The sequence below is a fragment of the Hylaeus anthracinus genome, unplaced genomic scaffold (assembly GCF_026225885.1).
Source record: "Hylaeus anthracinus isolate JK02 unplaced genomic scaffold, UHH_iyHylAnth1.0_haploid 11982, whole genome shotgun sequence".
Taxonomy (NCBI): domain Eukaryota; kingdom Metazoa; phylum Arthropoda; class Insecta; order Hymenoptera; family Colletidae; genus Hylaeus; species Hylaeus anthracinus.
The window spans coordinates 1,460,068-1,485,604 of NW_026534330.1; the positions used below are offsets into that span (position 1 = coordinate 1,460,068).

Below are 25,537 nucleotides of genomic sequence, written 5' to 3' on the forward strand. Positions count from 1 at the left end.
TAAGTGAAAAAGAAAAGATTCCAACAACGGAGGACGTAGCTCCCGCGTACATCAGACGCGTACCTACGTAAAACCTGTTACATAACCCGACACCAACCGCGGTTTCTCCAACCACACCTCGACACGAGAAAGCATATTTAAAGTTTCGACGAATCGTAACATTAGATCACGATTCGCGCAGTGTCATTCGTCCTGCATCCGATGGACCGGTGTCTTAATTCTAGCTTACCACCGAGGCTACGTTTCTTTGCCGTTAAACGACTCGTGTTACTAATTGTAAGCTCGCTTTTCTTACTTCGTATCTCGTAGGGACTAGCAACTATACGTATATTTTTAAACTGCGCATGCGACGCTTCGAAACAGCTGTTGCACGATTTTGGCTCGATTAACAGAAAAAAAGTAAACACCGATCCCTGTACACGGTAGAGAAATCTAATAACGAAGAGCGCGTCGCGTCGACCGCGCATGCTCTTAGCTCCTCGATTCTTCTCCCACCGGATCACACCTACGAACCCGGCACTGGTAGGCGTGTAGGAGAGACGATGGGCCGCAGTTGCGTGTTGCGTCCCTGTACGTGTCGTCGCGACGCCGACTGGCAGTGTGTCGCCGACTGGCGTCACGGCGCCTTTCGCCGTCGGGTGTGCATTCGATTTCGCGTGTGTGTACCTGTACCCGTACCCGTACCTGTACCTATACCGGTTTTTTACGTGAAAGAAGCAAAAGTGTTCTCTACCGGTGAGTTCTGTTCCCTGAAAACGCTGTTGGTTACCGGAAGTGAAAGTTTCGTTTGTTGGTTCCGTGGTTATCGATTCGAAAGCATCATCTTCCGGAGGAGGAAAAGCATCTCGGTGAGACGAAGCATCGCGGAGTGATCGCGACCAGTGACGTCACACCGTACGGTCATTACAAAGCACCGCTCGAATCTCCAAGATCGATGCGACAATGATCGTACGGCAATATCGCGAGGTTACTACTAATCGAATCGACCCAGTCGCGAAGCCAGGGTATCGGTAAGGATTCGGTACGATATGGAACCGAATGACCGATTAGGTGGTTGACCGTTTCGCAACGTAGATGCACGATCAGGGTATACCACCGAGTCTCTCGCTGTCCTCGTTGATGTTTAACGTGACATTTTGAAGTCCGATAGATGAGAATTTGTGTGCAGCAGGTGTATCGTTGAATTATCGGTAGAAATTCGATAAGCGTTTATCAGGATTAGATCAACGTTAGGAAAACACGAATCGCTATCGATTAGACTCGGCGCACTCGACGAGGAAAGTTAAGAGTGCAATTTCATTCTCGAGATACATAGAAGGAAATAGATTGAATAGTTTGTAACGGTCCGCGATGCTTTGGTGGCTCGAGGAAAGTGCATTCGAGAACGCAACGTAGGCGTCGAGTATTATCCGATTCCGTTCCCGAAGAATCTTGCGGCGTTATCGGTCGACTGCAACCGACACTGATACGGGAGTGCTCGTCAACCGCGTGGTACTTGGAAACTGTTTGTATAATGTTACAGTATTGCAACATCCATGGAGGGTAGGCTCTACGTACACGAAAGATTCCTCTTCGCGATCAAGTCTGCGACGTATAACGCGATATATTCAACGTACCGTCATCTTTTTCTCAAACTTGACAATTCTCTCTTAAACGACCAATTTTTAACTTTTACTTTGCGCTACTCCCTACTCTCTTGGCGATACAGTTGCTATGTTTGTCTTGTGTCGTCCCTCGTGTTCACCGATATACATGTACATACTATACACGTTTCAATCGCGTAGAAAATATTAGTTGCCTTTGACTTATAGGCCGATTATTTAAAGTTTGTTGCGCGAGAGACACACGTGTTTACTCGCGGTTACCTTAATGCTACATATCACGCGTTCCGTCGCGGCTTGGTAGTCGATGAAATGCGATACGATTAACGAGTAAGACGCTTCTTGTTCGACCTTTCACATTAAACATAAATATCATACCTAGCCACAGCGTATATATAAATATAGATTTCATCGATTTCTTGAAATTGTAGACATCGTTTCGTCCAACAGTAACCATGGCCAAGCGTATCTCGGAACCGGCTTTCCGACATCTCCAACCGATTTTCTCTCGATTCGCGCTGTCCATCTTGTCCGTCGAGTGTTTGCATTCGATATTAATACCAGCACGAGAGCATCGCGTTCGTACGCAGGGACAAATTCACCGATCGATCGCAATTAAGCCGTGTACGCGACACGTTGTTGCGCGCCGCGCCGATTCGGTGCAAACCGCAGCTGTTAAAAGGCTGAAACGCCTATACCTCGCGAGCTTTATCTATCTAACCTGTTTTCTTTAGCGCAACAACGTCGCTGTCGTTTCCGTTGTTTCGAAGCGAATCGATCGAAGGAGACACGGTAGATATCGATCATCTCGTATTATATGCAACGTAATAAAAGGTCTGATGTCGCGTAGGAAATCTCGGTTGTTGGAGCGAGTAGCTCGACGATCGATGACCCGAGAGGCCATTTTTTTTGTCGGTCCAATATCGGAGGAGCTCCACAAATCGCGTGCACCTCTGTTCCGTTTTTTCTTGATTCTTTTCGTTGCGGTGGTATCGGTAATAACGCTCCATTCTACGAGCACTGCTCCCCTCTTTTACGAGTACGTCCGGCCGTTTCCAGAATTTCGATCATAGAGCTCCGAGTATCCTCCGTTAAATTCGCGAGACAACGAAACGTTAATTGTTTTCATTGAAACTCGATGCGATATTGTATTTCACGCCGATTTCCATTGCAGCCTATGCAACGCGTTCTTCTGCCGCGTAACCTGGTCACTGCGGGAGAGAGAAACGTCACCGATAAATTGTCACGCCGTTAAATCATTTATAATGCCGCGATAATTCTTCTCGCTCGTATTAACTTACCTTGGTCGCCCTCGCGAAACAATTTAACCGTTTTATGGGCAGCCGAAACTGCATCTACTACGATCCGAGGTAATTGAAAGCATTTTTTACCGACCTCTGAACGTACTCGGCTATTTTTAGAATTTATGGAGAAAATAACGGAAATCGATTAAAAAATGCAACGTGTTGCGTCGCTAGACAATAAAAGCGAGAAAAGTGATTTTCAACGATCGAAAATGATCCATTGAATGAAAATATCGCTGGTAGAATTTCCTCCTCCGGAATTATGGTCGGAACGGAAGAAGACGCTTTCACGGATGTACATATACGAGATCCGCACCTGTTCTTCTCAGATTTCGATCGAGCGCTACGAAAATTGTCCATCGCCGTATCCGCTGAACGAAGAGAAGAAAAATGACGCTGGCCTTGATCGCTCGGTAAGACGCGTTGCTACGATTGAACCATTTGCAAGAACCTATGCAAGACAGGATCGTAATAATGCTGCCGCCAATTTTGAGCAACATTAACAACGATATACTGACGCTGTACACGAATCCAGGGAGCGGCAGGAGCGTGGCTACTCGCACGACGAGAGGACGTTACGCGGAGATCGGCGTTAAAAGGTAAACTTTTCCCCATGAACGGCAACCGTGGTGCTAAGAAAAACTGTTGCACGCTATCGCGGTTTTCAGTTGCAACCCACGCGACCGCGTGTTAATTATTAATCGATGGCCGTTGGTCTCGGGATCGCGCTCGTTTCTGCTGATGTTCCCGGCACCTGCGTTTATTGATCTCGTCGCGAGCGTCTACCGTGGACCATAGGCGACGACCAACGCCAGAAATGGACAATTTCACGGACCCAGCTTTTTTCTATACGTACACAGAGAGTGCATCCTATTCGAAACAGAATCCTCCACCTTAACGGCTTTGCTACTTTCAACGAAAGCTGGATAAAAGTTTGAAAAACTTGTAGATATCCGTAGCCTTTCTGCGCGTCATCGAAATATTATCGATCGATTGTATATCGGTAAAGAGGATCGCGAAGAAGGGTGCGCGATGAAACGGGTTGTCTGGCGTGTCACCGCAGGAAAATCGATTTTCATCAGAGCGGTTAATATGAAATATGATAGCAAAGTGGTCGACCGCGCGAAACCCTTCGGTTTATTCTTACGTAAGCCTCTTAGCCGTAATCCGCTCGAGTTCTCCGCGAATAGACCCCGAAGGGGATTCGTTCGTCCTCTTTTTACCGTTCCATTCGAGGATCCTGGCTTCGATTCGATAGGATCCCTCGCGGACGCCTAATCGGGGAACTCTCTTTTCGGCACTTTTTGGCTGAAACGAAATATTAGATAGTCTCCGAGAGTCGAACGTAGGTTTTGGCTCTTGGAAAACCGTCGAGTCCTATTCGATTAGGTTAATCGTCTACGCGTGGTTCGCAATTAAACAATGCGACGCAATAATCCGCGAGATGAAGCGTCCAAGTTTGAGAAACGGATGCCTCGCAACGATCCTTGCAGATGTTTCGACGAAATTCCACCCAAGAACGAGCCGAGCAGCTCGCTTTGCCTCTTCCTGGTCGTCGAACGAGGGAGCAGAGCGGCCGAAGGATGCGGAAATTAATTAGTCGAACGCGATGTCGGATGGTTACCGAGCAGACAATATTTCTTCCGTGACGAAAAATGCGTGAAATGCGTGAAAAGCATACTTAAAAGGCGGAACGAGATTGCGCGCGTAGCCTCGCGTTCGCGCATTAAAGACGAAACCTTGCTTAAATTCTGCTTACGACCCCCTTATATCACACTTGGGCGGTATGGGTTCGTGGCTTTCCGAAGAAGCCTTTCGACGCGAATACGTTTATTACAGGTCGCATTGGAACTTTGACGCGTGCGTCGATGGATTCGAGGGACGTTGGAAACAGTGTTGGCTTTTCGAAAGATTCGCAAGGTTATTTTGCATTTTTTCGCGTAACGTGAATTCCTATTTAAAAAATATGTTTACGACGCAAAGACAAGTTGTAACGGCATCGTAGTATCGTGATCGAGCTAATTAGTCGCTCAAAGAAGGATGAGCTTAAGCATCGACTTCGACTTCCGTGCAATGTACGCAATTGTTATATGTATTGTATTATATATCGATAGATACATATATCGCAGCATGATTCATTGAGACTCTGAACGTTTTCTGTTTGCGCTTCCGACTAAACGTATTACATACCTAGAAATTCTGCTAGATCAGTCACTCGGCGACGATCCTCGGCTAATCGATGTTTTCCGAAAACTCTCCTATAGGTGTGACGTTCTACACGTTCGCGGACTCGTTCTCACCGATAACGTTACTTGGCGAAAAATTCCAAATCCGGTATTCCATTATATTGCCGACAAATCGAAGAATAGCGTGCAGCGGGCGCAACGATGAACATTTTTCGATAAAACGAAGGGAAGAAGAGGGATAGAGGCGAAAAGGGTCGCGTTAATGCCACTTACGACCCTATTTCGTTGACAGCGGCCGGTCGCATTCGTTGTAACGCAGCTCTCGAGATGTACGCGCAAATGCACCCGCGCGAGCACGCTTTTTCGGCTTGGAAATCGCGACAGGGGTTGGAACGAACGTTTCTTGTCGAATAAAGGACAAGTACGTAGCGCGTTTAGTCGACATTTTTCATTTTCTACGTACAAACAATTTAATTGCCGTTTTGTCGCGCGACATCGTGCGAGAATTTAAACGTGGAAACAAAAAACGAAGGAATCGCTAGAGATTACTCTTGCAACGAAGCGTATCCGAGCCGAGCAGAAAAGCTTGGACCTCGTCGTGCGAGTAAATGGAGGAAACCACGCGAAACACGATACGCCACTTTCGGTCTAATGTAACGAGACACGAGGCCAGGACGCGATCGTTTAATCCTGCGGTGGCTAACGCGCCGACTTTCCCTTTCATTTTCCGCGGTCCGATATCCGTTGGGAAACTCTTATGGCACGATCGATGGATAGGACGCGACTCGAGAAAAAAGCGTTTTGAAGTAAAATCAGTTTTCTACCCGAAACGCCGACTTTGGCCTCGGCGCCGCGACGGATAGACTTGCCGGGAACCAAGTGTCGTTTGCATGGTCGAAAGGATAATAGTATCGATGCGAGCCCCGGGCACGCAGGATTCTCTAGCTACTGCTGCAAGGGAGAAAGCCCATTTTCACTCTAGAAATCGAGTCGTTTCGAAATCCTTGGGGAAAGCTAGATACGTTATACCCTCCTTGCGCGACCAATATCGGAGTCCTTTGAAATGTCGTGTAATCCATCGAACCCTAGGACAAAGTCCTTCGTCGATTCGTCCTAGACGGCCCGCGGGGTATCGTAGGTTGTAGGTTGCCCGATAACAAGGACACGGTTGCAAAGCTACATTTGCGCGCTGATTTTGAGAACAAACTTGTCGAATCAATTAATTTCATCATCCTGTTTTCGTCGCCAATGAACAGGATTGATCTCTGGATGTCATTCGAGCCCATACCGTTGTATCGTCGACGTCGAAATTTTGTCCTTTACGAAATTGAACGACGGGCCGGCGCGGCGCGAGGGGGCGTCGATGTGACAGGTACGAGAGCCGAAACAGAGCGTGGAGGTACTTAGCGAGCAAAGTGTCGCGTGTTGCATCGAGTAACTCAAGCTCGCTTCGCTGCTCTTGGCATGTAACCCAAGAGTCGCTCTTTGGCTTCGGTTTCGCTCCACGAGAAACCGGAGAAGAAGCTGGTGCTCGGGAGTCGCGCTTTGGCTGTCTTGAACGCAACCTTTTTCTTCCTTGTTGCTTCCTTCGCTCGTTTCGTTTATTCCACTCTGCGTTTCGTGCTCTTGTTCCGTCTACCCATATCTACGCTTGACTACTCTCGCGCGAGAATCGTTGCGCGTTGCGATGATCGAGAAAAATGATCGACGACGAGGCGTAAGTAACGGTGTTTTTTAACCGACCGAATTCATCAAGAGCTGGTGAGTAACAATGCAGTTTAAATAGAAATTACTTTATACTTTTAAGCAATTATAGTTTTTCCAAGTCGGTTATATTTTTCTTCAAAAAATTACGTTAGCCGTGCGTCATTTCTGGAAAGTGATATTTTCGCAGTCGTTGATACTTTACCGTAATCTTTCCTACAGAGTTGCCACAACTCTGTCTTGGACGCGCGATCTCGTTCCGCTTCGTACCAGGGAACGTAATTGTCCTCGCGTCCGGAGAAGAACAGCTTCCGCCAATATCCGGTCTTGTTTCTCGCAAGGAGGACGCCGCTTCCGGTCGATTAAACCTCTACCGGCGAGCCACGCGATTTCCAGAGTGCCGATCATTTAGTTAGGAAGTTGGACTAATGTAGAAACTTTGTCATTTCGAAGGTTCCGTTGGCGTCGGCGTCGGTCGTAGACAACGAGATTACCGACCATGCCATGGGTTACGACGACACTACCACTCTCACCTTCTTTCTTTCGATTACTGTATGCTCTCTGAAAATATCGCGTTGACCGTAATCCGTGTGACGGACCTAAGCCGAACCGAATGTAAACGCTGATGGAGGAAATTTACTTCGGAAGATGAGAACCAACCACATTTTCTTCGGTATTCAGAATGTCTGTTGCGTTAAACACGAAACGAGGACCAACTTGTTACAAGGATCTCCGCCTTCTTTTTTTTTTAAAGAGAGTGGCTAACACTCGAGCCGCGAATGCTAGGTCGACGACAATTATCCTCTCTCCTGGCAGACTATAGTGAATTAACATCTCGAGACTACGAAACTCGTAAAGAAAGCAAAACTGAGCGCAACCGAAGCAAAGGAGCAAAGGAGCAAAGGAGCAAAGGAGAGTTCCTCCTTACGAGCTCGCGTTCCTTTGAGACTCCATCGTACTCGAGATATTTCGCTCGTTTGAGACGCGTTCCAGGAAGAGAGACCAGCGTCTGCTCGCCTGCTCGGTCGCACGAGAACGTGCATACCTTGTGCAGGCTCGATGCACGCTCGCTCGTTAATACGTAAAAATCTCTTTTACCCTTACGAGCCACCCGCTGGACCACGTGTCGAGAACCTCCAGTCGTCATGGCAACCCCCGTCGGATCTCGCAGACGACGAACACGGTCCTCGTCGACGAATCAGGAACGTAACTTCCGCGTCGCTGGCCCTTTGTTATTTTCGACCGACCGATGCCAATTTGACGCGTGGCCGGGAATTACGTTTCATCGAAATTTCCGAGATTCGAAAAGAACAGGCCACGTCGGAAAGTAAAGTTCAATTCGGCTCGTCGCATTCGCATGTTGCATGTCACGATTCGTCGTTATCGCCACGAACGTGTGACGTTGCGTCGTACCAACAAATTTTAACGATTCTCAAAATATCCACCAAGTCAACCGATAATCCGTAAGGCTGTTCCAACTGTGCACTCGATTTCCATCGGTTTGTTTATCGATCGGTCAGCGACGAGCTCGATCGCGTTCAAACAAGGAAGCCACTGTGCGATGCGATCGGTTGCTTTCAATGGGAACACGTTGCATCGCAACTAATTTGCGCCACTGTAGAGATGCGTCAGAACCCAGAGAATAATTGGCGCGGTTGCGCGTTCCATTTAGCATCGTGCGCCAAAGTTTGAAACGGTATTTATTTCGAGCAAACTTTGTCGCAATCTGCCGCTGAATATCGTACGAGTTCGAAGGGTGTCGACGTATGCAAAGTTGGTGGCCGCCATCCCCGGTATCCGGTATCCGGTATCCGGTAGACGGTCTGCGCTCTATCGTGTCCTCTGCGTTTGACAGTTGAACGGTCCATCTCAAACCACGTTCGCTGCTTTCGCGTCTCGACGCTGCTCTTATTGTCAACCGACAAAATGGTTCGATTAATTTGAAATTAACCTTGGTTGAATTTTCTATCGACTTTATAGGCTACGAGGAAGGCTAATCTGATCTACCTCGAAATTTCTATCGAAAGTTGATACTCCAATCCTCGATGGGAATCGGCTGTCGGCGTCGCAATTAAAAAATCCTCGACTTGGCTACGCGCGACATAAATCGTCTTTAGGAAAACGGTGTCGACATCCGGTCGACGTTTTCGTCCTTTTTTCTCTCGAATACACCCGCTCGCCAATGGACGATTTTGTTATGTCGCGTCGCATCGATTTTCTCGAACGCGACATCCGTCTAGCGGCTAGACGACCCCGACGTCGACTTATTTTTCGCGTTGCAGATTAATCGACTGCTCGGACGTCCATTATCTTTGCTGCGAGTATACGATACGCTTTCGCGACTAAGAGTAGCCGTGCGAGGGTCGGCAACGTTTGCAAATTTTCTTCTCCCTGTGGAAATTCCGTGGTTGTTCGTCGCTCGAGAGAGGACCTACGAAATCGATTAGGAAAGTTCGCGTATACGAAACGCGCGGTGTCTCCCAGGGCAACTTGACGGAAATTACGCCAGCATCGAGATCCGTTTACAAAGCGGGCATTATACCTTTGGAGCTGAGGCGGTCTGGCTAACTGGCTTCCTAGCTACCACCGTGCCACAGAGAATTTATCTGCGAGTTTCTAACCGATTACCCGTACCGGACCAGTTACGCGGTTTGAAGTAGGTAACAAGAATCTGCCATTTGGGTATCCACCGTTGATGCCAGTTTCTTCATTTTTACTTAGACTTGCGATTCTGTCCGCGATTCGAGTGCAAGACCTGAGCACTTTGTAACGGACCAATTATTCGCTCTAGCGAAAATAATAATCTGGTCGCAAACGATAATAGCAAGAAGGTAATCATATGTCGCTGACTGTCTCTTGGCTTTTTTCCTTCTCCCACCATAGTCGTGCAACCTAGTTTTCCAATAGCCCTGTTAGTCATGTTAATCGTACCGCGAAGCATAATTTATTTTTTCCATGTGATGTTCGACTTACGTATGTACGTCGATTTAGTCTGGTCTAAGGTCTATTTTCTTGTTGCAGGAGCGATGTTTTCCTGGAACCGTATTTGCAGCAACACGGAACCGTTCAAGTTGTCAGCTCGCCGAGCACGCCTCCACCGAATCCGTTGCAACATCATCAGCTTACGCAGCTACATCATGTACAGGTGAGACGAACGATTCGAGAGAATCGTTTCGAACGTCATCTTCGAATGACGAATGTATGAATGGTCGTTCGATTAAAAATTTTACGAAGGGATCGCGTTACCGAATCGTTAAAAAATCGCTCCGCTCCGCACCGCGTCAGGGCTGCTTAATACTTTTCGCGACAAGCAATTAAGGGTTTCCCAATTAGCCGCAAGCGCGTGTTCGGTACGCATCGCACGTTCTCGTTTAATCCGTTTAACCCGAAACGTCGTTGTGCGTCAGTCTGCATTTCAAATTAAATTACACTCGAAACTCTTGGCACGCGGCAACCCCTTCACGGATCCCCTCCCATAACCCGTTGCGTTCACGTTTACCCCTGTGGAAAAAAGCAGTACGGAAGATCGAACAATGTCCCTCGAACGTAACTATGCAAGTTAACCGTTACGATAAATTAAACGAAATGCTGTCTCTCTATCCGGTATCGAATATACGATATCGATTTTGAATTATTTAGCTGACGAGCATTTTTCGCGAACATAGTCAAATTTCGAGAGCAGCTTTCGATACCGGTTGAATTAACGATCTTTTCACGACGGTCCGTCGGCGTCGAATAACCCAACGATATTCCTTGGAATACATGGGATAAAAAGTACGAAGGGGTCGCGAGCCGCTTTTTCGCCGACGTGTTTGCGTAAAAAGTTGAAAAATAGAGAGGATCGATGAAGGAAAAACGTAATCCGAGAAAAACGATCGGCATCGATCGACATCGATGACCGATGCCAATCGCCGAACAAACTAAAGTAGATTTCGTCGAAAATGGAGACATTGGGAACAGTTGGTTTTCTAGCGTAGTATCCTCCTGTTACGACTCGCGACTACCTGTCATCTACGAGTATGGAAATGTCGGTCCCTTAAGCCGCAATTCTAGGGGTGTAAATCCTCTTTAGTCGTCGTACAATACACTCTAATGCCGTATTATACCGGGCCGCGCGTCGTCCAGGAAACCGGGGACTTTTACCGGTTATCTCAATTTGCAGCCAATGCCCCGAGCATCGTTTATTTAGCTATCGTTTAATTTGCTGCTCCGACTTTTTCGTTTGTCTCTCCTCCCTTTTTTCACTCTTTCCTACCCTGTCCCCTCTTCTCTAACTCTTCTTCACCCCTGTGTCCGTATTCTTTTTATCGTTTTCTTTGTCCGCACAATTCCCGACTAAAGCAACGCGTAACGAACCGTAATTTTTTCCCTTGGCTTTATCCGGAATCAGCCTCTCTTTCGATGCAACTTTTGTAACGGTCAGGAAAGAAAACTAGTATCTAACCGAATTAATCGTATATTTTCAGAGCGAGGAGTCGTTTTCCTCGGAAGGCTCAGCGACTTCCGGCGGATCTTCCAACTCCACGGAAGATTCTGGGAGCGAGATCGCCTGCGACATCACTCTGATCGAGAGGCTTATACGCTCCCATCCGATTTGGTTCCTTCCCGGCATCCAAAGGGCCGGTGCTTTCCACTTGTTGCAAGGCAAAGAGGAAGGGGTGAGTGGACTCGAACGTAATCGATTAGGGCTAAGAAAATTGCAAGCCTCGAAGCAGCCCCATTTGCTACCCACTGCAAAGAATTTTTCGCCGAAAACACATAGTCTTGAACGATAAAATCGCTCCAACGATACCTCAAACTTTTCCGGCGCCGCGTCGTTGGCGTAGCTTTGATCGTCCGGCGCGGCGCGACACGGCGACCCAATTCCCTAAGGTTTCCGTCCATCGAAAGAATCGCGGAGAAATGTTCCAGTTAGTTCTGGCGATGTACCCGTGTATGCGATACGATACGTGCGGGGACAATTAACGTTCGTCGTTAGGTCGTTAGGATGCTATCGTCCCCGGTGGGCAGATCGAGCGTAGCCAAGATATCTCCCGATGCATCGACCGTTTGGCAAACCGCGCGGTGTGGCTTAATATGCAGTAAATGCAAACGACAGACGTTGCCCTGGCAATATACGAGAACCTAAACTTCTGGCGATGTTCCAAACCGCGACCCCGCTGTAAATACGCATAACAAGTGCCATTGTTAGCGTATCGTGCGCCTCGTAAAAGTTTACCCTCGAGCCAGGTGGTTTTGCTGTGGATTTAAATATGTAGGATCGAATGGTTCGATCTCGACTTTCGACGACGATCACGACCGCGTCAGACATCGACACGGTTTTCCGTCCGGGACCGGTCACCACGACACTTCTATTCTTCTCCGTATACCGTGCACGGTTCGTTTCGATTGTTCGTCTTCGCCACATGGTCGATGCATCGCGAGATCGGAGGAAGAGATAACCATCGAACAATGCTAGTCGTCGAGAACTGGTTACCGCGCAAACGGTGTGTTTCGATCGATCTGAGCAAAGAAAAATTTCTTTGTTTTTAACTGTGTCGTTGTTTCCGTCGCATCGTTTAGAACCGAGTTTTTGCAAGTTCTCGTCGATCTATCTCCAACGTTGTACCGTTAAAGTACCGAGTTGTCCAATCGATAGGATTGTGGTCCCACGAAAATCTGGAACTCTTTGTCGACGAGAAGATACCCGCACCGAAGCGTCAGATAACCGAGTGCTTTGCTAGGAACCTAGAGAAAAAAGTAGTCGAGTTACTCGGAGATTGTGTCAAGACGAAGCAAAGACCGTTTCGAAACGAGATCGAGACCAGGCAGTAGGCGAAGACCCTCGCGCAAAGATTGTAGCGAAAGCGAGGTCGAGAGCTACTTGAAATTGCACCAAGATGAAATCGAGGCTTTTTCGCGGCGCTGGCGCGGCGATACGATGCCTGCGCGAAAGTGGAATCGAACGAGATCGAGACTCGGATAAGGACTCGCCAACATTTAAATACGAGGTCGAGACACCTCGACGACGATGATGCAACGACTAAGACGGGAGGGAAGTGTCAAGATCGGGTCAGGCGTCACTCGAGCGAAGAGTGGATTTGTGGAATGTCGAATCTTGGAAGCGAAGGAAATCCCGGATAGAATTTCCGCCTGCGCCAATAATATTTTCACGCTAAACAATTTTCTCTTTCTAGCCGATGAATAAGGGAAGCGAGGCGATGTAAATGAAAAAATATATATATATATAGAGAGAGAGAGAGAGGGGAGGGGGGCTGTAATCAGCAGGAAAACGACTGCGAACGAGCTGTGCCATTGTGGCAGCATTGTTTTCTCGGTGGTTCATTGTTTTCCAGGTTTGTTAATCGTCCTGGTCCGTTCCATCCCCCTATCGCATCAAGGGCTACAGACGAATTGCACGGGCGAAAAACAATGCCGCTCGCAATTACTCCTCCATAGGCGAGACACCCCGCGTCCCCCGTCCCCCGACCCCTTCGTCTCACGGCTCGTCGAAACGTGGCTGGTGATTGCACGAAACCTTTCGTAGGCCGGAAATACGCAGTCGAGTGTATCGCATCGACAAAAATCTCGTATCGACGATACGACGCGACGAAAAGTTAACGAGATTTTGGTTCTTTCCAGAACTTTGTCGTCCGCCAATCGAGTCAGACCGACACGATGGCCCTCTCTGTACGATTGCCACCGGGAAAGGGACCGTACATCGAACATTACCTGATACAAGCCAACAAGGGGAAGCTGAGCTTGGAAACCAGCGAGAACAGGTTCGACAACATCCCCTCGTTGATCGCCCACTATTCTCAGTGCTGGTGAGTGGTCTCTCTTCGCGTTCACCTTCTGCGCGATCGGATGCCAACGTCCGTTACAGTGCAGTACAAGTACAGTATAGTATAGTACAGTACAGTACAGTACAGTAGAGTCTTTGCAAACTCAGCTGGCCGCTCAAGGCCACCGATAACACGCTATCCTCTCCACCGTACCGTTTCGCTGTATCCTACTTCTCCGTTTCCCATTTCCTCTTTCCTCTTTCCTCTTTCCTCTTTCCTTCTTTTCTGCTACAAAACTAAAGTCTCGCGCTATGCGTTTGCCGCCCTGGAGTGGTAAGGCCGCGAGTGACAATCTTGAAAATATAGAGAAGAAACGACCTTGAGCGACCACAGGTGATCCCGTCCGATCTGTAGCTCGTAGATCATAGCTTCTCTCGGCCGATCGCGATTTATTAACTCGAATACGCCCCTCCTCTTTGCCTTCGATAACAAATTGATTTACTCGCCACGAAATTATTTTCTTTTTCGATCTAAATTATACCGCGACATCGCAACGAAACCGAGGATTAGACCGGCGGCGATCTCTCGTGTTGCATAATTTATGGAATTCTCGAGCGTGGAAGGCGAAGCAGAGTTGCGAACGAAACCTGCCCGGTGAAAGTCGCTTCGATCGTGGCCCGAGATAATTTAGGCGGCTAATGGAAGCACTGGAAAGCCACGTTCGCGCTATTAAACCTGGTTTTCATGATAATCGACGCGCCATTTTTCCTTTTACACGGTTCGATTAATGATTCATAAGCGTTCCGGGCGTTTTACCTCGCCGCGTTAACGATATATCGGTGCGATCCAATCAGAGGTTTCGACAGTTTCTTCTTTTAACTTTTATTATTATTGTTTGATTATCGTTGGATAAAATTCGGAAGATTCCGTCGACAAACCAATCGCCTTACCGATTCCATTAGGCCAACAGGCTGCCAAGTATTAATTCGCCTCAATTTGTTTGTTTTACTTTGGCAAGCAGTGACGAATTGCCGGTCCAATTGATACTGCCAAGGGCGATGCGCGAAGCTAAAAATAGGCAGCAACTCTCCTCGTTGGCACTTTTGGGTCAGGAATTCTGGAGATACCCGATGGCAAACCCGAAGCCGCCGGAAAGTAGCAGCAGCAACACTTCGAGCTTGAGTAGCTTTCGTGGCGGTAAGTTTAATCCAAGTAAAAGTCGATGAAAGCATTTCAATAATTCGCCAAGTTTCGGCACGTTACCACTGATAGTTGATCAATTATTTTCAGGCCACAACAACAATAACAACAACGTTCGCACACCCACAACGGAAAGTATAGTGCTGAACCTTGCGCCGATACCATCGCACGATACGCGTAAGTCTTTGATTTGGTTTAATTGTTGTTTTCGAGAAAAGTAATTGGGACAAAGACGCGAAGAATTTTGATCCGTGCAACGGTCAATGAATGTTCCGTGCTTTGGAAAACCCGCTCGACTCAAAGTGGCTGCGGACGAAAATAATTTTCTCATAGATGCGTTACATGTGCTCGCAGGAAGCTCGTCACCGACGACCACCGTCGCCACATCGACGTTCGTATCGTCGTTGCCTCGGCAGCCGCGGCCAACACCGCCCAACACTTTGAACTTGACGACTTTCAACGAGCCCTTGGACGCTAAGAAAAAGGACAAAATGTCCCCGGGAGATAAGCTCTCGCGGAAACTCATCTCGCCGAATCTGGTTCAGAGCGTGCGTTGTCCCTCTCCGATAGTCCATAACGTGGAGAACAACGTGCTGAGCCCCGTTCAAGACCCCAAGGTCAACTACGAGGCGAAATGCACCGCGGAAACGTCAAATTCGACGGTGATGGAGCTATGTAGGAGCAGATTTTCAAATGTCCACCAGAACGTTTCTACGTTCAATAACCTGTCCTGCGCGAATTCACCGGTGCTGCCAGACCTCAGGAGCATCGTCGGAGAGAACCATGCGATCGGACAAAACGCGAGGACGCCGCCTCCGCCGCCTCCAAGGTGGGCAAAGCCGGGACACGCGCAGAACAATTTCACGGTGACCACCACGGTGACCTTCAACGTAAACCAGACGCATGAGCTCATCGGTTCGCAGGTGATTTGCTTCGCAAACGATTGAAAGTTCGAGGTTTCGAGGTTTCGAGGATTTAGTCTTCCCCTTTCACCGCGATTGCGCTAATTTTCGTTTATATTCCCCCTTTCTCTCTCTCTCTCGTTACAGAATACTCCATCTGACCCAAACACGTCTTTGTTGAGCCCCCAGAGCGTAACCTCCAACAGATCACTCGCTTCGAACTTGTCCGTGAAATCTCCGTTGTCGCCAACGACGCCCGTGCTCTCCCCGATGTCGAAGCTAGTCCCAAACACCGGCATCAAAACGCCCAACGTTCTCTCGCCGACGACACCCTCCAGTACGAGCAAATCGAAGCGGAGGCGAGATCGAGAGGCTCGCAAAAATTCCCAACACTATCAAGAGTCGGACATTCTGGAATCGTACTACCGTAGTTCGCCGGGCGACAAGATCTCGGACTACGAAGACATCTGGAACACGACCGATCAATCGAATCATTCTACCTGTTCGCCGAACGACAAACTTCCACGGAACGATGGTCCCACGAATTGTCAGGAACGGTTGCGAAACTCAAACGATCGGCTGATGGTTCCGGAGAAAGCGTTGAATCCGGCCGAGAGGAACTCGAACGATCGATTACCAACGAATGAACAGTTGATAGCGAGAAACAACAGAATGATCGTGCGTAACGAAAAGTCGATCGTGAACGAGAAGCTAAGTTACAGGGAGACGACCAGCCCCGAGTTCAGCAGTTTCAAACCTATGCAAGAGGTCAAACCTGCCGACCAGGGGAACGGCTCACCGGAGGAAACAGGAATGGGAAGGAGACCCGATCTGTTATCCCGAGTTTGTGAGTACTTTAACTGAAATTGCGTAGCTGCTCAATAACGCGTTCAATAACGTTTCTTCTCTGCACAGGTAGCGCGAATTCGTTAAACAGTCCGAGTACGGTAACGCCTCCGAGGAACAAGCTTGGACTGATGCTGACGAAATCGGAAAGCAACAGCCCTCTGACGCCAGAGTCGAAACAAGGCAGTCCTTTTTACGCGGAACCAGCTGACGCTATCGCTCAAAATACAGTGGTAATACCCAGAAGACGGCCGCGGAACAACCCAGCGACGAACAAGTACCGACACAGCGAGCCTGGTTGGCTGCAAACACCGACAGGCGGAAACCCTAATCAGCTTCATCCGATCGATTGGGAGGAATCGGAGGAAACTGAGGACAAGACGCCTCTGATATCATCTTCGGTAGATAATCTGGCGAAACGACTCGGCACCAAAGAGACGAAGAAGATTCCTCGCGCAAAGCCAGTCCAGCCGCCAAAGATCAGAACGAAGATGTTGAACGATACGTCCTGGGCTGTAGACTCCAGCTGGGAATTCATTGGTAAATTATTTCTACGAGCTAGTTAACGCTACTCGACGCGATAATCCTTGTCGTTTCTTCTATAATCGCATCGACGTGTTCGTACGACCGTTATAATTTCTTTTACGGATTTCGATCGTTAACTCGACCTCGTGTTGATACTATATGTATATGTATACTATGTATCGTGTTCAGGTAACGAAGGGGACGACTGCGAGCCAGACTACGACTGTGATGTGGATTACGAGGGCGATAACGTGGCCAGGAAGTTTCCGGACGAGGAGTGCGAAAAAGACGTTGTTGGGAACACATTGACCGTTCAAAGTATCATTCTCCAACGGTAAGCATTCGACCCGATTGCTCGTTTTGGTTCGATGACCAACGATCTTGGTTTAATTTCGCGATCGACCCTAGTCGCGCGTTCGTTAAATTTTCTCGCGAATTCGACAGGTACCCACAGCTGTTGAAACCACCGGACACGTCGGAGTCGCTGTACAGCGACAGAAACTCCTCGTACGACAACGTCGAGAAGAGGAACGAGAAAGAAGACACCGTTGACTCTAGGAAGGACCAAATGTACGATTCCTCCGAATGGGAAACGCCCGTAGAGACGGACGAAAGCGACGCGGAAAGGAAGAACAAGAACATCAAGGAACGCCTGGACTCCCTTCTTTGTGAGTTTGCTCTCTCGATTCTCTACCGTGATTTCTGTATATACCCTGTGATATTTCTTTATCCGTACGCGGTCTTTGTCTTCGTCCGTATCGCTATTATCGTTAACGTATCGTGTATCGAGATCGGCTGCATAGGAGAATGCCACGGATAGATGAACATCGCGAATCGTAATAATTTGCAAACGACAAGGACGAAACTCTGACAACGCTTCGACGATTAGCATGTTACACAACGGCTGGGGCTTATCCAATAAAGTTCACGGCCGATAAGTAATGCAAATTCCGTAGTGGAAGTTCCTCCTCGCGGTCCACGTGACAGGCCTTTGTAAAAAACAAGTCAACACTTTTCTCGCGTGCGATCCTTTTGTCGAATAAACTTCTCGTCGAGTTTGATGGATTAACGCGACGAATGAACGCGTAGAGAACGAATAACGGTTGAAAAAGAAAAAACAAATAGAAAACTCGCTAATCTTTCAAATAATTGTTAAAACGAACGATTTAGGTGGCGTGTTCTGTACGTAACGTACATACGCGTTGGTTGATACAGATAAGAAACGAGAGCGAGCAACGATTAAAATAATATAGGGCATGGAAGAAATCGGTAATGACTAATGGCGGATGAAATAATCAACGAAATCGGAACGTAGAAACCGTGACCGGATTTTCTTTGGCAGCCTAATCGATCGCTATATCGTCACACATTTACTCGATTCCCGTTTTGTTCGAGTTCGTCAACGACGTAGATTTTCCGTCTGACGCATCATGCGCAATTTCTTTCTTCTCGATCTTCCTATCGCATTATAGAACGCAACGTAACATTCGAACGACAGCCACGCGCGTCTCACCGCCCGATCCGACCTTCCGAATACAGTCTTCGATATACGTATCTCTACATACTCGGTGCACGTGACAATGCACTTCCACTGTTGTCCAAATAATGTCACTCTCGACACGCGAGCGTCTGACTGTTCAAGCGTATTACGTTGCGTCGGCGCGCGCCGTTGGCATAGAAGCGGCGTACAAACGATTTTCTGCTCGACATCTACTCGAAAAATTCTTATGATCTCCTAACGAATTTTTCTGATACGATAATGGTAATGTTTTGGTACAAAGAGCAATGTTATTGCGTTTCGTTCCGAATATGTACTAGATGACCTAATTGGCAAAGCTTATCTAGCAGAATCTGTCCTACGCGTGACGCTATTAGTCGTTTGAACAATCTGTTACACTAATTACTTATGTACCGATAAGCTATCGAGTAATCAGAGACTGTTTGCCAAAAGATTAATAACGTCGCGCATATCTGTTGCAATATGTAATGCAACTTTTGCTGAAAAGTGTTTTGTTGAACGATTAACAATTTACTAATAGAGCGTTAATCTCTTCGAAAGGTAACTTCGGGAAAATCGTTGAGTAACATATATCGACTTTAATCTGAGTGTGAGCATCGCGCGTCGATAGCAAGGTTTCACAGGTTGTTCACGTGCACAGACAATTCATCGAACGCGTATCGAGTCGAGACTCTGACAATGAGATGTCTGCCGCGCGATATACAATGGCGTATTAGAAATTGTTTTCATGTCTGAAAACAAGGCTGGATATTCCGTGAGTCAAACGACCGCTCGCTACCTCGCAACTCTTTGTCGAACGTGGACAATCGTATTTCTTATCGAATCGTTTCCTCTTCGAGCAAGGTAACACGACGTAGTGGTACCTTTCGATGTTATCCGTAACCTTTTCTTTATTTTCCGCGTAACAATTTTAAACAGATGTACGTTTTACTTGTTGTAACTCATAAAAGAAGAAAAAAGAACAGGAAAGGAATATCGCAGACCTTGTACATCGAGTAGAAAAATTGCGTAGAAACGCGGTCGTTCGCAACATGATCAGGGCGTACATCGTACAACCGCGCCCCTCCCTCTGGAGCCATCAAATGTCGGAGCAACGAAGTGGCTACCTTTCGCGAGAACGCTGTCGATTCTACAGTGGCAACTAGCCCATCGCCGATGCAGCCTCGTCTCGAGGCTCGTGATGAGTCTGTTGATGGGTCTCGATCGCGATCGTCGAAAACGATTCGAGCCTCGATGATCCTCGACGAATACAGTTAACGCTTTGAAATTGAAAGTGCAGTTGACTTAGATGTATCAAGTGCGACAGGTGAATAAGAACGATTTCTTGTTCCCACCAACGCGACGCAATGTGATGCGATGTGATGCGATGCGATTCGATGTATGTAATGCGATCCGATCCGATACGGTGGTATATCGACGATAAAAAGGTGTCCAACAAAAGAAGCAACGATACTTTTTGGAAGATTTTCTCGTGAAAATTCGTTGATGAGAAAATTTAAAGAAAATCTTGTACCCCGTTCAAGATTCGACGAGCAAGGGAATGTACACAACATCATTGCATCGAAGAGATGTAATTTCGAGGAGAATCAATATCGAGAAACTCTATCGAAGATCTTGCAAGTTTTGTGCACGCTCGATAATTCGGACCGGAAGTATCCTTCTCGCTATCGATCGTCCAAACTAAAGAAACATCTACCGAGAGATAATGGAGTCAACTACATAATGTACAATTTATCGAATCCGGAAGTTGGCTCGAATTTCACCGAAAACAAAAAAACTCGTGCGAGTTGTTCTCTTTTTGTGGAAACAATTGAATAAGATCGAAGGAATGGATGATCGATCAACCTTGATCGATGAAACGTCGAAAGATTTAATCGTTCCAAGGAAAAATTGGCTGGGCGACCGTTTGGTTAGATTTGCCTTCCAAGTTGTTTGCTAATTGGTTGTAAAGGATGATAAACTCCTCGGTGGAGGTAGAGGTAGAGGCGGAGGTACGCGAGCAGAGAAGGAGCCTCTCCTCGAAGACTAGAGGCATATTCCGAAAAATAGGTAGATGGTTCCGGTGCATTTGCAAGCGATTCCAAAATAGCGTGCAAGTTTTTAAACGTAAGTGACTTGACTCTCGTCACTATCGTAAACATCGCTGATGTTTCCCAATAGCCAACAAAAATGACATTTTTATCGCTATAATAAGCACGCGTACGGATAAAGTCTATTTTCAATGTTTTTAACATAGTTTGATTATTTTCGAATGGTATTGGTAGTTATTATCGTTAAAGATAAGATAAAGCGACGATACTCGAATGTATTAGCTAAGATAGAAAGTTAAAAAAGTTTAAATTGCATTTGTCGAATACCATTATCAAGTATTACAGGAACATCCAATACTAACGAGCACAATGTCCGTTGATCGCATTCGATATCGATATCGATATCGATATATTGGCAAAGTAATACTAAATAATATACTAACAAGTATACTATTATAATTGGAATGTTTTTAACCATTTCCAGCTACACCACGACTACAAGCTCTCCGAAACCGTGAAAACGGTGGCACCGGATCTACCATAAGGTTGTACGCTCTTCAACTGGCGGCAGATAAAACGACCACCTTTTCTCAAAACATCGACAACTTCATCCAGTGTACGAAAGAGGGTAAAGAAGCCAGTCCTCATGTCGTGATGAGGAATATGCGGCAGTTCATGTCCGGCATGAAGAACTACCTGGTGAAGCACGGCGAAAGGGAGTTCGAAAAGGAGGTGGAGAAGGAAAGACTGAAGCTGAAACCAAACGAGTTTCTAAATTTGGACGCTATTCTGGAAGGAGTGATGATGGGCCTCGTGGTGAGGCCGCTCAGGGAACACGTTTACAGACTATTCGTGGAGCATTACGCAGCCACTGGCTCGCTGCAAACCCTTGCCGAGAACATTCTGCACGCCCAGGGAAAGCACGTTCAGGATCTCGGTGTTCGAGTTAGTAGTCGTTTAAAAAAATATTACCGTGTCGCTGTGTTTCTCTTAGAATTAGTATCGTTGTATCGTATACGCCATGTATACGAAACCACTGAAAGCATAAAAATTAACATATTTTGAACGTGATAGGCTCAATCCGCAAATCCAGTATCAATCTCTACGTTTACAGCCAAAGATCATTCCTCCCTCGGAACCGAGTTTGGAGCGAATTCTCAAGTACATCGATCGTCTTCAGAAGGCGGATTCGCCTCTGGATAAGCTGGAGAATCTCCTCGCAGCCATTTCGGCGATCTTCAATTCCGTATGTAAACCGTTGCAACTTTGACGTCGGACCTTGATTCTGTTGCCTAAAACCGTGTTGATTAACCATTCGACCCGTTGCTCGATGATTTAGGTAAAGCTTGCAAACTCTGGCCGACATGTAACGCTGGGCGCAGACGACCTTCTACCTCTTCTCGTTTGGGTCTTAGTCCGCGGAAAAGTCGTGGACGCCGAGGTAGAAGCCGAGTATATGTGGGGACTGCTTCATCCCTCCCTTCTCACCGGTGAGGGAGGTTACTACCTGACAACGCTGTCCAGCGCAGTTCATGTTTTGAAAACGTTCAAGTCAAGCCAAGGAACGATGTCCACGTTGAACGTAAGCGAATCCATATCGACAAGATCGACATCATCTTTTAACTATAACGAGCGAAATGTTTATTTCGAGTCTACTACTTTTTCTAGGGATGCGGAACACCTGACTGCTCGTCCGTACTGCGAATCTTAGTACCAGACGAACTGCACGGATCCTTAAACACCAGAACGCTACCAGTGCGACCCAACATGAACATTAGAGAAATTTGTCGTATCCTTGCGCATAAGATAAGGTGCACCAATCCTCAAGACTACGGTCTCTTCAAGTTAGTCCACGGTGAAGGTAAGCTGTCGCAACCCTATATATCATTGCGATTTCATTAATCGATAAATTTAAACGAATCCTTCTTTTACAGAAACTTTACTTGGCGACCACGAATGTCCACAAGAGCTCTCTCATTGCCTTTTCGCTTATAAGCGAATCGATGCCAAGATAGCCTGGCCAAAAACCACCTCTTAACCCATTGGGGACGCGTGTCGGCAAATAGCCGTCCAAAGACGCTCGCTCGTCGAGCGGCACCGGCCGCAAAGGGTTAATAGGTATTACAGTAAGAATCAGTGATCTCGATTTCATAGTAACGAAATTAACGAAAATTTAAAGCTACTGTTAATTTCGTTACTGCACTATTTTACTTTAAACCTCATTCTCCATTTTCCAAATTCTTATACAATCTCGAGCACAAACCCCCTAATTAATTAAATTGATTTAATTTAATTAATAAGATTTAAACACTGCCAAGTGTAGACAGAATATAAGTGCAACGATGCGTCAATATAAGCGCGAAAAAATACGGAATTTTATCGGGAACAGTCCGTGTACTTAAATACGACCAAAGCTTTTCATCGAAAGGACAAGCGAATGATAAATGTAATCATGTTCGTCTTCGTTTTTATTCGCAAAGTATTAATCCAACGAGTTGCGAATGCTAATCTAGAACGATATTATTACGCATCCAGTCATCGATATACATATAGTTACAGGTATCGTCGCGTTTTATTTCGATGCTTCTCCAACGAGCATCGAAAGTAAAATAAACTTCCGTATCGAACTTCGTTAACTAGCAATAACAAAGATGAATATTTCAAAGATGAAAAAATTCACCCTAGCGCAGAGCCAAAGGATCGATTCTTGAGCTGAAATAACAAAATACAATCGGCCCGTTAACATTCATTCGGATCTCATTTACTGCCGAGCAGGTATTTGAACGTTGAGTTGGCTAAACGGAGAACTCGCGTCTCTCTTTCTCTCTCCCCTCTCTCCCTCTATACGATCAATTTGTTAATCAATACTAGGATTATTTCACCTTCACGAAATTTCGCCCGACCGACTGCTTGCTTTTCGCGATCGGTCCACGTAATGTAATACAACGAGAGAAAAAAGGTATCATCGTATATTACTCAGTATTACTTCAGTATTTTGTAAAGTTCTAACAAGAATCGAACGATCAATCAAGTTTCGTGTATGTACACACGAATAGTGTTCGAATCGAGGATGCTACGATCAAGAATTTTGTTCAACTTCTCGCAATGAAAATTCTGCACAGAAAAATCGTAGACGCTCTTCGAACTCGAAGCTCATTCTGCAAATAATCACTGTATGTTAACTACAGGGTGAAGCGCCTAAAACAGAATGCCTATACATATTCGTAATCTTTTACACGTGAAAACCTTGTGGCGAGTGACGTTTGTTAACGTTCAAATAAACAAAATAATTCATCTCAGTTTCTTGTCTCGTAGGAATCTTAAACGCGAAGAAAAATATCTTCGCTTTCTACGTTTCCATCATAGATATTGTGATATTTTAATTAGTAAATAAAGACGTAATGCCATTAATACAAAAATATTTCTACTAAATTTCTACGCGTAACTTTCTTTAATAAAATGTTTCAACCTTAAACCTTTTAAGAATTTAGAAATCAGATTTAATACGATACAATTGTTTTTAAATGGATACATAACGGAAGTAACTGGGTGTTCTTTTATAGGCACTTCAAGCCTAAAATATAATCGAGTAAAACCATAAGAAACTTCCTGATACAAATTAATTAAACTTAAAGCACGAAAGACTAGTTTAGAATCTATTTTAAGTACTTTGTACGAGACGCGGCGGATTACTGGATAAGCAATCTGTACTTTAGACGAACGTCGCATATTTATTGGAAGTTGTACACATATTTTATTATCTGTCGGACGTTTTCTTACGCGCGTGTCGCTCCTTCTCTTTTCCGAATCTGCCAGGCTGATTTGGTCACCAATCTTAAAGGCTGTGGAAATAATCTCACAAAAAAACGTGAAATTAATTAACGAACAGCTATTCAGTGTTTTTAATAAAGCGAGGGATAGCGAGACAAAAATTGTTAAAGAGAAGAGGAGCAAAATATTTTACTACTGAAACTCGTACAAATCAGCCTTGCACGTTATTTTCATGAACGATGTGTAGCTCTCGATACGTCTAATAATAATATTAGTGATTTATCATTGTACATTTCTCGTATCATACCTAATTTATTACAAAGCGTTTTTAATACCTGTTTATCGTAATTGTCCCTCCGTATTAAACGTGCTTTCGATCCTTCTCTAATTGATTACGATTAACTGTAACGTTAATGCTTCTAATATGCTAGTCAAGCCGATTACAAATCAGGAGTTTGTAAAAGTACCGTTTTTAAATGTAACATCGTGATAGTTTTATTTGTTGAAAGGTATATCATTGATTATCATTACTTTCACCATTATTAATATTATTATAATTATTACTATTGTAACATGTAACACTATGCTCAATAAAAACTTTTATATAATTCGAACGCTGTTGAATTAAGATGGTGTGGACAATGGACACGCCAAATTCTTTGATTTAAAGAGTCAAATCATCCAATCACTGACTTGCGATTACACTGCTCCCAGCCTACTTAAACCGAGCAATCTGAAAGAAAAGAACAATTCGAACAAATAGTCTTTGCACCCAAAGCATTTTTTTTTTTGAACTCGACCATATCAAAGATTATGCTAACCAACCATCCTGAAGTAATGAATGGGATAGCATCATTGTCCCAGAGGAATGACTAGTACTATAATTGTTAAAAATTATAGATTATTATTTATAACATTCATTGCAATCATATATTTCCATATACATTTATACCATATACATGTATAAATAAGAGCATATAGGCACGTTAATGGACACAAAAACACTATAGCCATCTAGCGGCGGCGACCGAACTAATTTTTCACATATTTTGATATTTGTTACTTTTATCTGCATATTCATATAATTTAATATCGTAACTATCATAACTAAACTTCTAATTGTTGATTTGAACACTAATTATTAACTGATATTAAATTTTTTAAATAAATAAATATACCGAAAAT

General features: G+C 45.7%; 1 protein-coding gene across 11 annotated transcripts in view; it reads left to right on the top strand.

Annotated features, from left to right (window-relative positions):
• The window catches only part of LOC128886310 (protein sprint), a 70,319-nt gene extending 45,359 nt beyond the window's left edge, over positions 1–24,960 (top strand). For 5 of the 11 annotated variants that reach the window (XM_054141027.1, XM_054141034.1, XM_054141035.1 and 2 more), the window contains 15 exons: positions 9,817–9,940; positions 11,262–11,453; positions 13,417–13,601; positions 14,578–14,756; positions 14,850–14,936; positions 15,114–15,682; positions 15,809–16,508; positions 16,577–17,047; positions 17,222–17,366; positions 17,477–17,700; positions 21,066–21,526; positions 21,696–21,827; positions 21,921–22,163; positions 22,250–22,442; positions 22,516–24,960. In XM_054141027.1, the coding sequence (XP_053997002.1) occupies positions 9,817–9,940; positions 11,262–11,453; positions 13,417–13,601; positions 14,578–14,756; positions 14,850–14,936; positions 15,114–15,682; positions 15,809–16,508; positions 16,577–17,047; positions 17,222–17,366; positions 17,477–17,700; positions 21,066–21,526; positions 21,696–21,827; positions 21,921–22,163; positions 22,250–22,442; positions 22,516–22,619 (4,009 nt within the window). In that variant the 3' untranslated portion in view covers positions 22,620–24,960. Of the gene's footprint in view, positions 1–291; positions 736–759; positions 1,543–3,234; positions 3,505–9,816; positions 9,941–11,261; positions 11,454–13,416; positions 13,602–14,577; positions 14,757–14,849; positions 14,937–15,113; positions 15,683–15,808; positions 16,509–16,576; positions 17,048–17,221; positions 17,367–17,476; positions 17,701–21,065; positions 21,527–21,655; positions 21,828–21,920; positions 22,164–22,249; positions 22,443–22,515 lie in introns of those variants that run through there. The other 6 variants (XM_054141030.1, XM_054141031.1, XM_054141038.1 and 3 more) reach the window with 6 other exon arrangements.
• Positions 24,961–25,537: the final 577 nt, after the last annotated feature.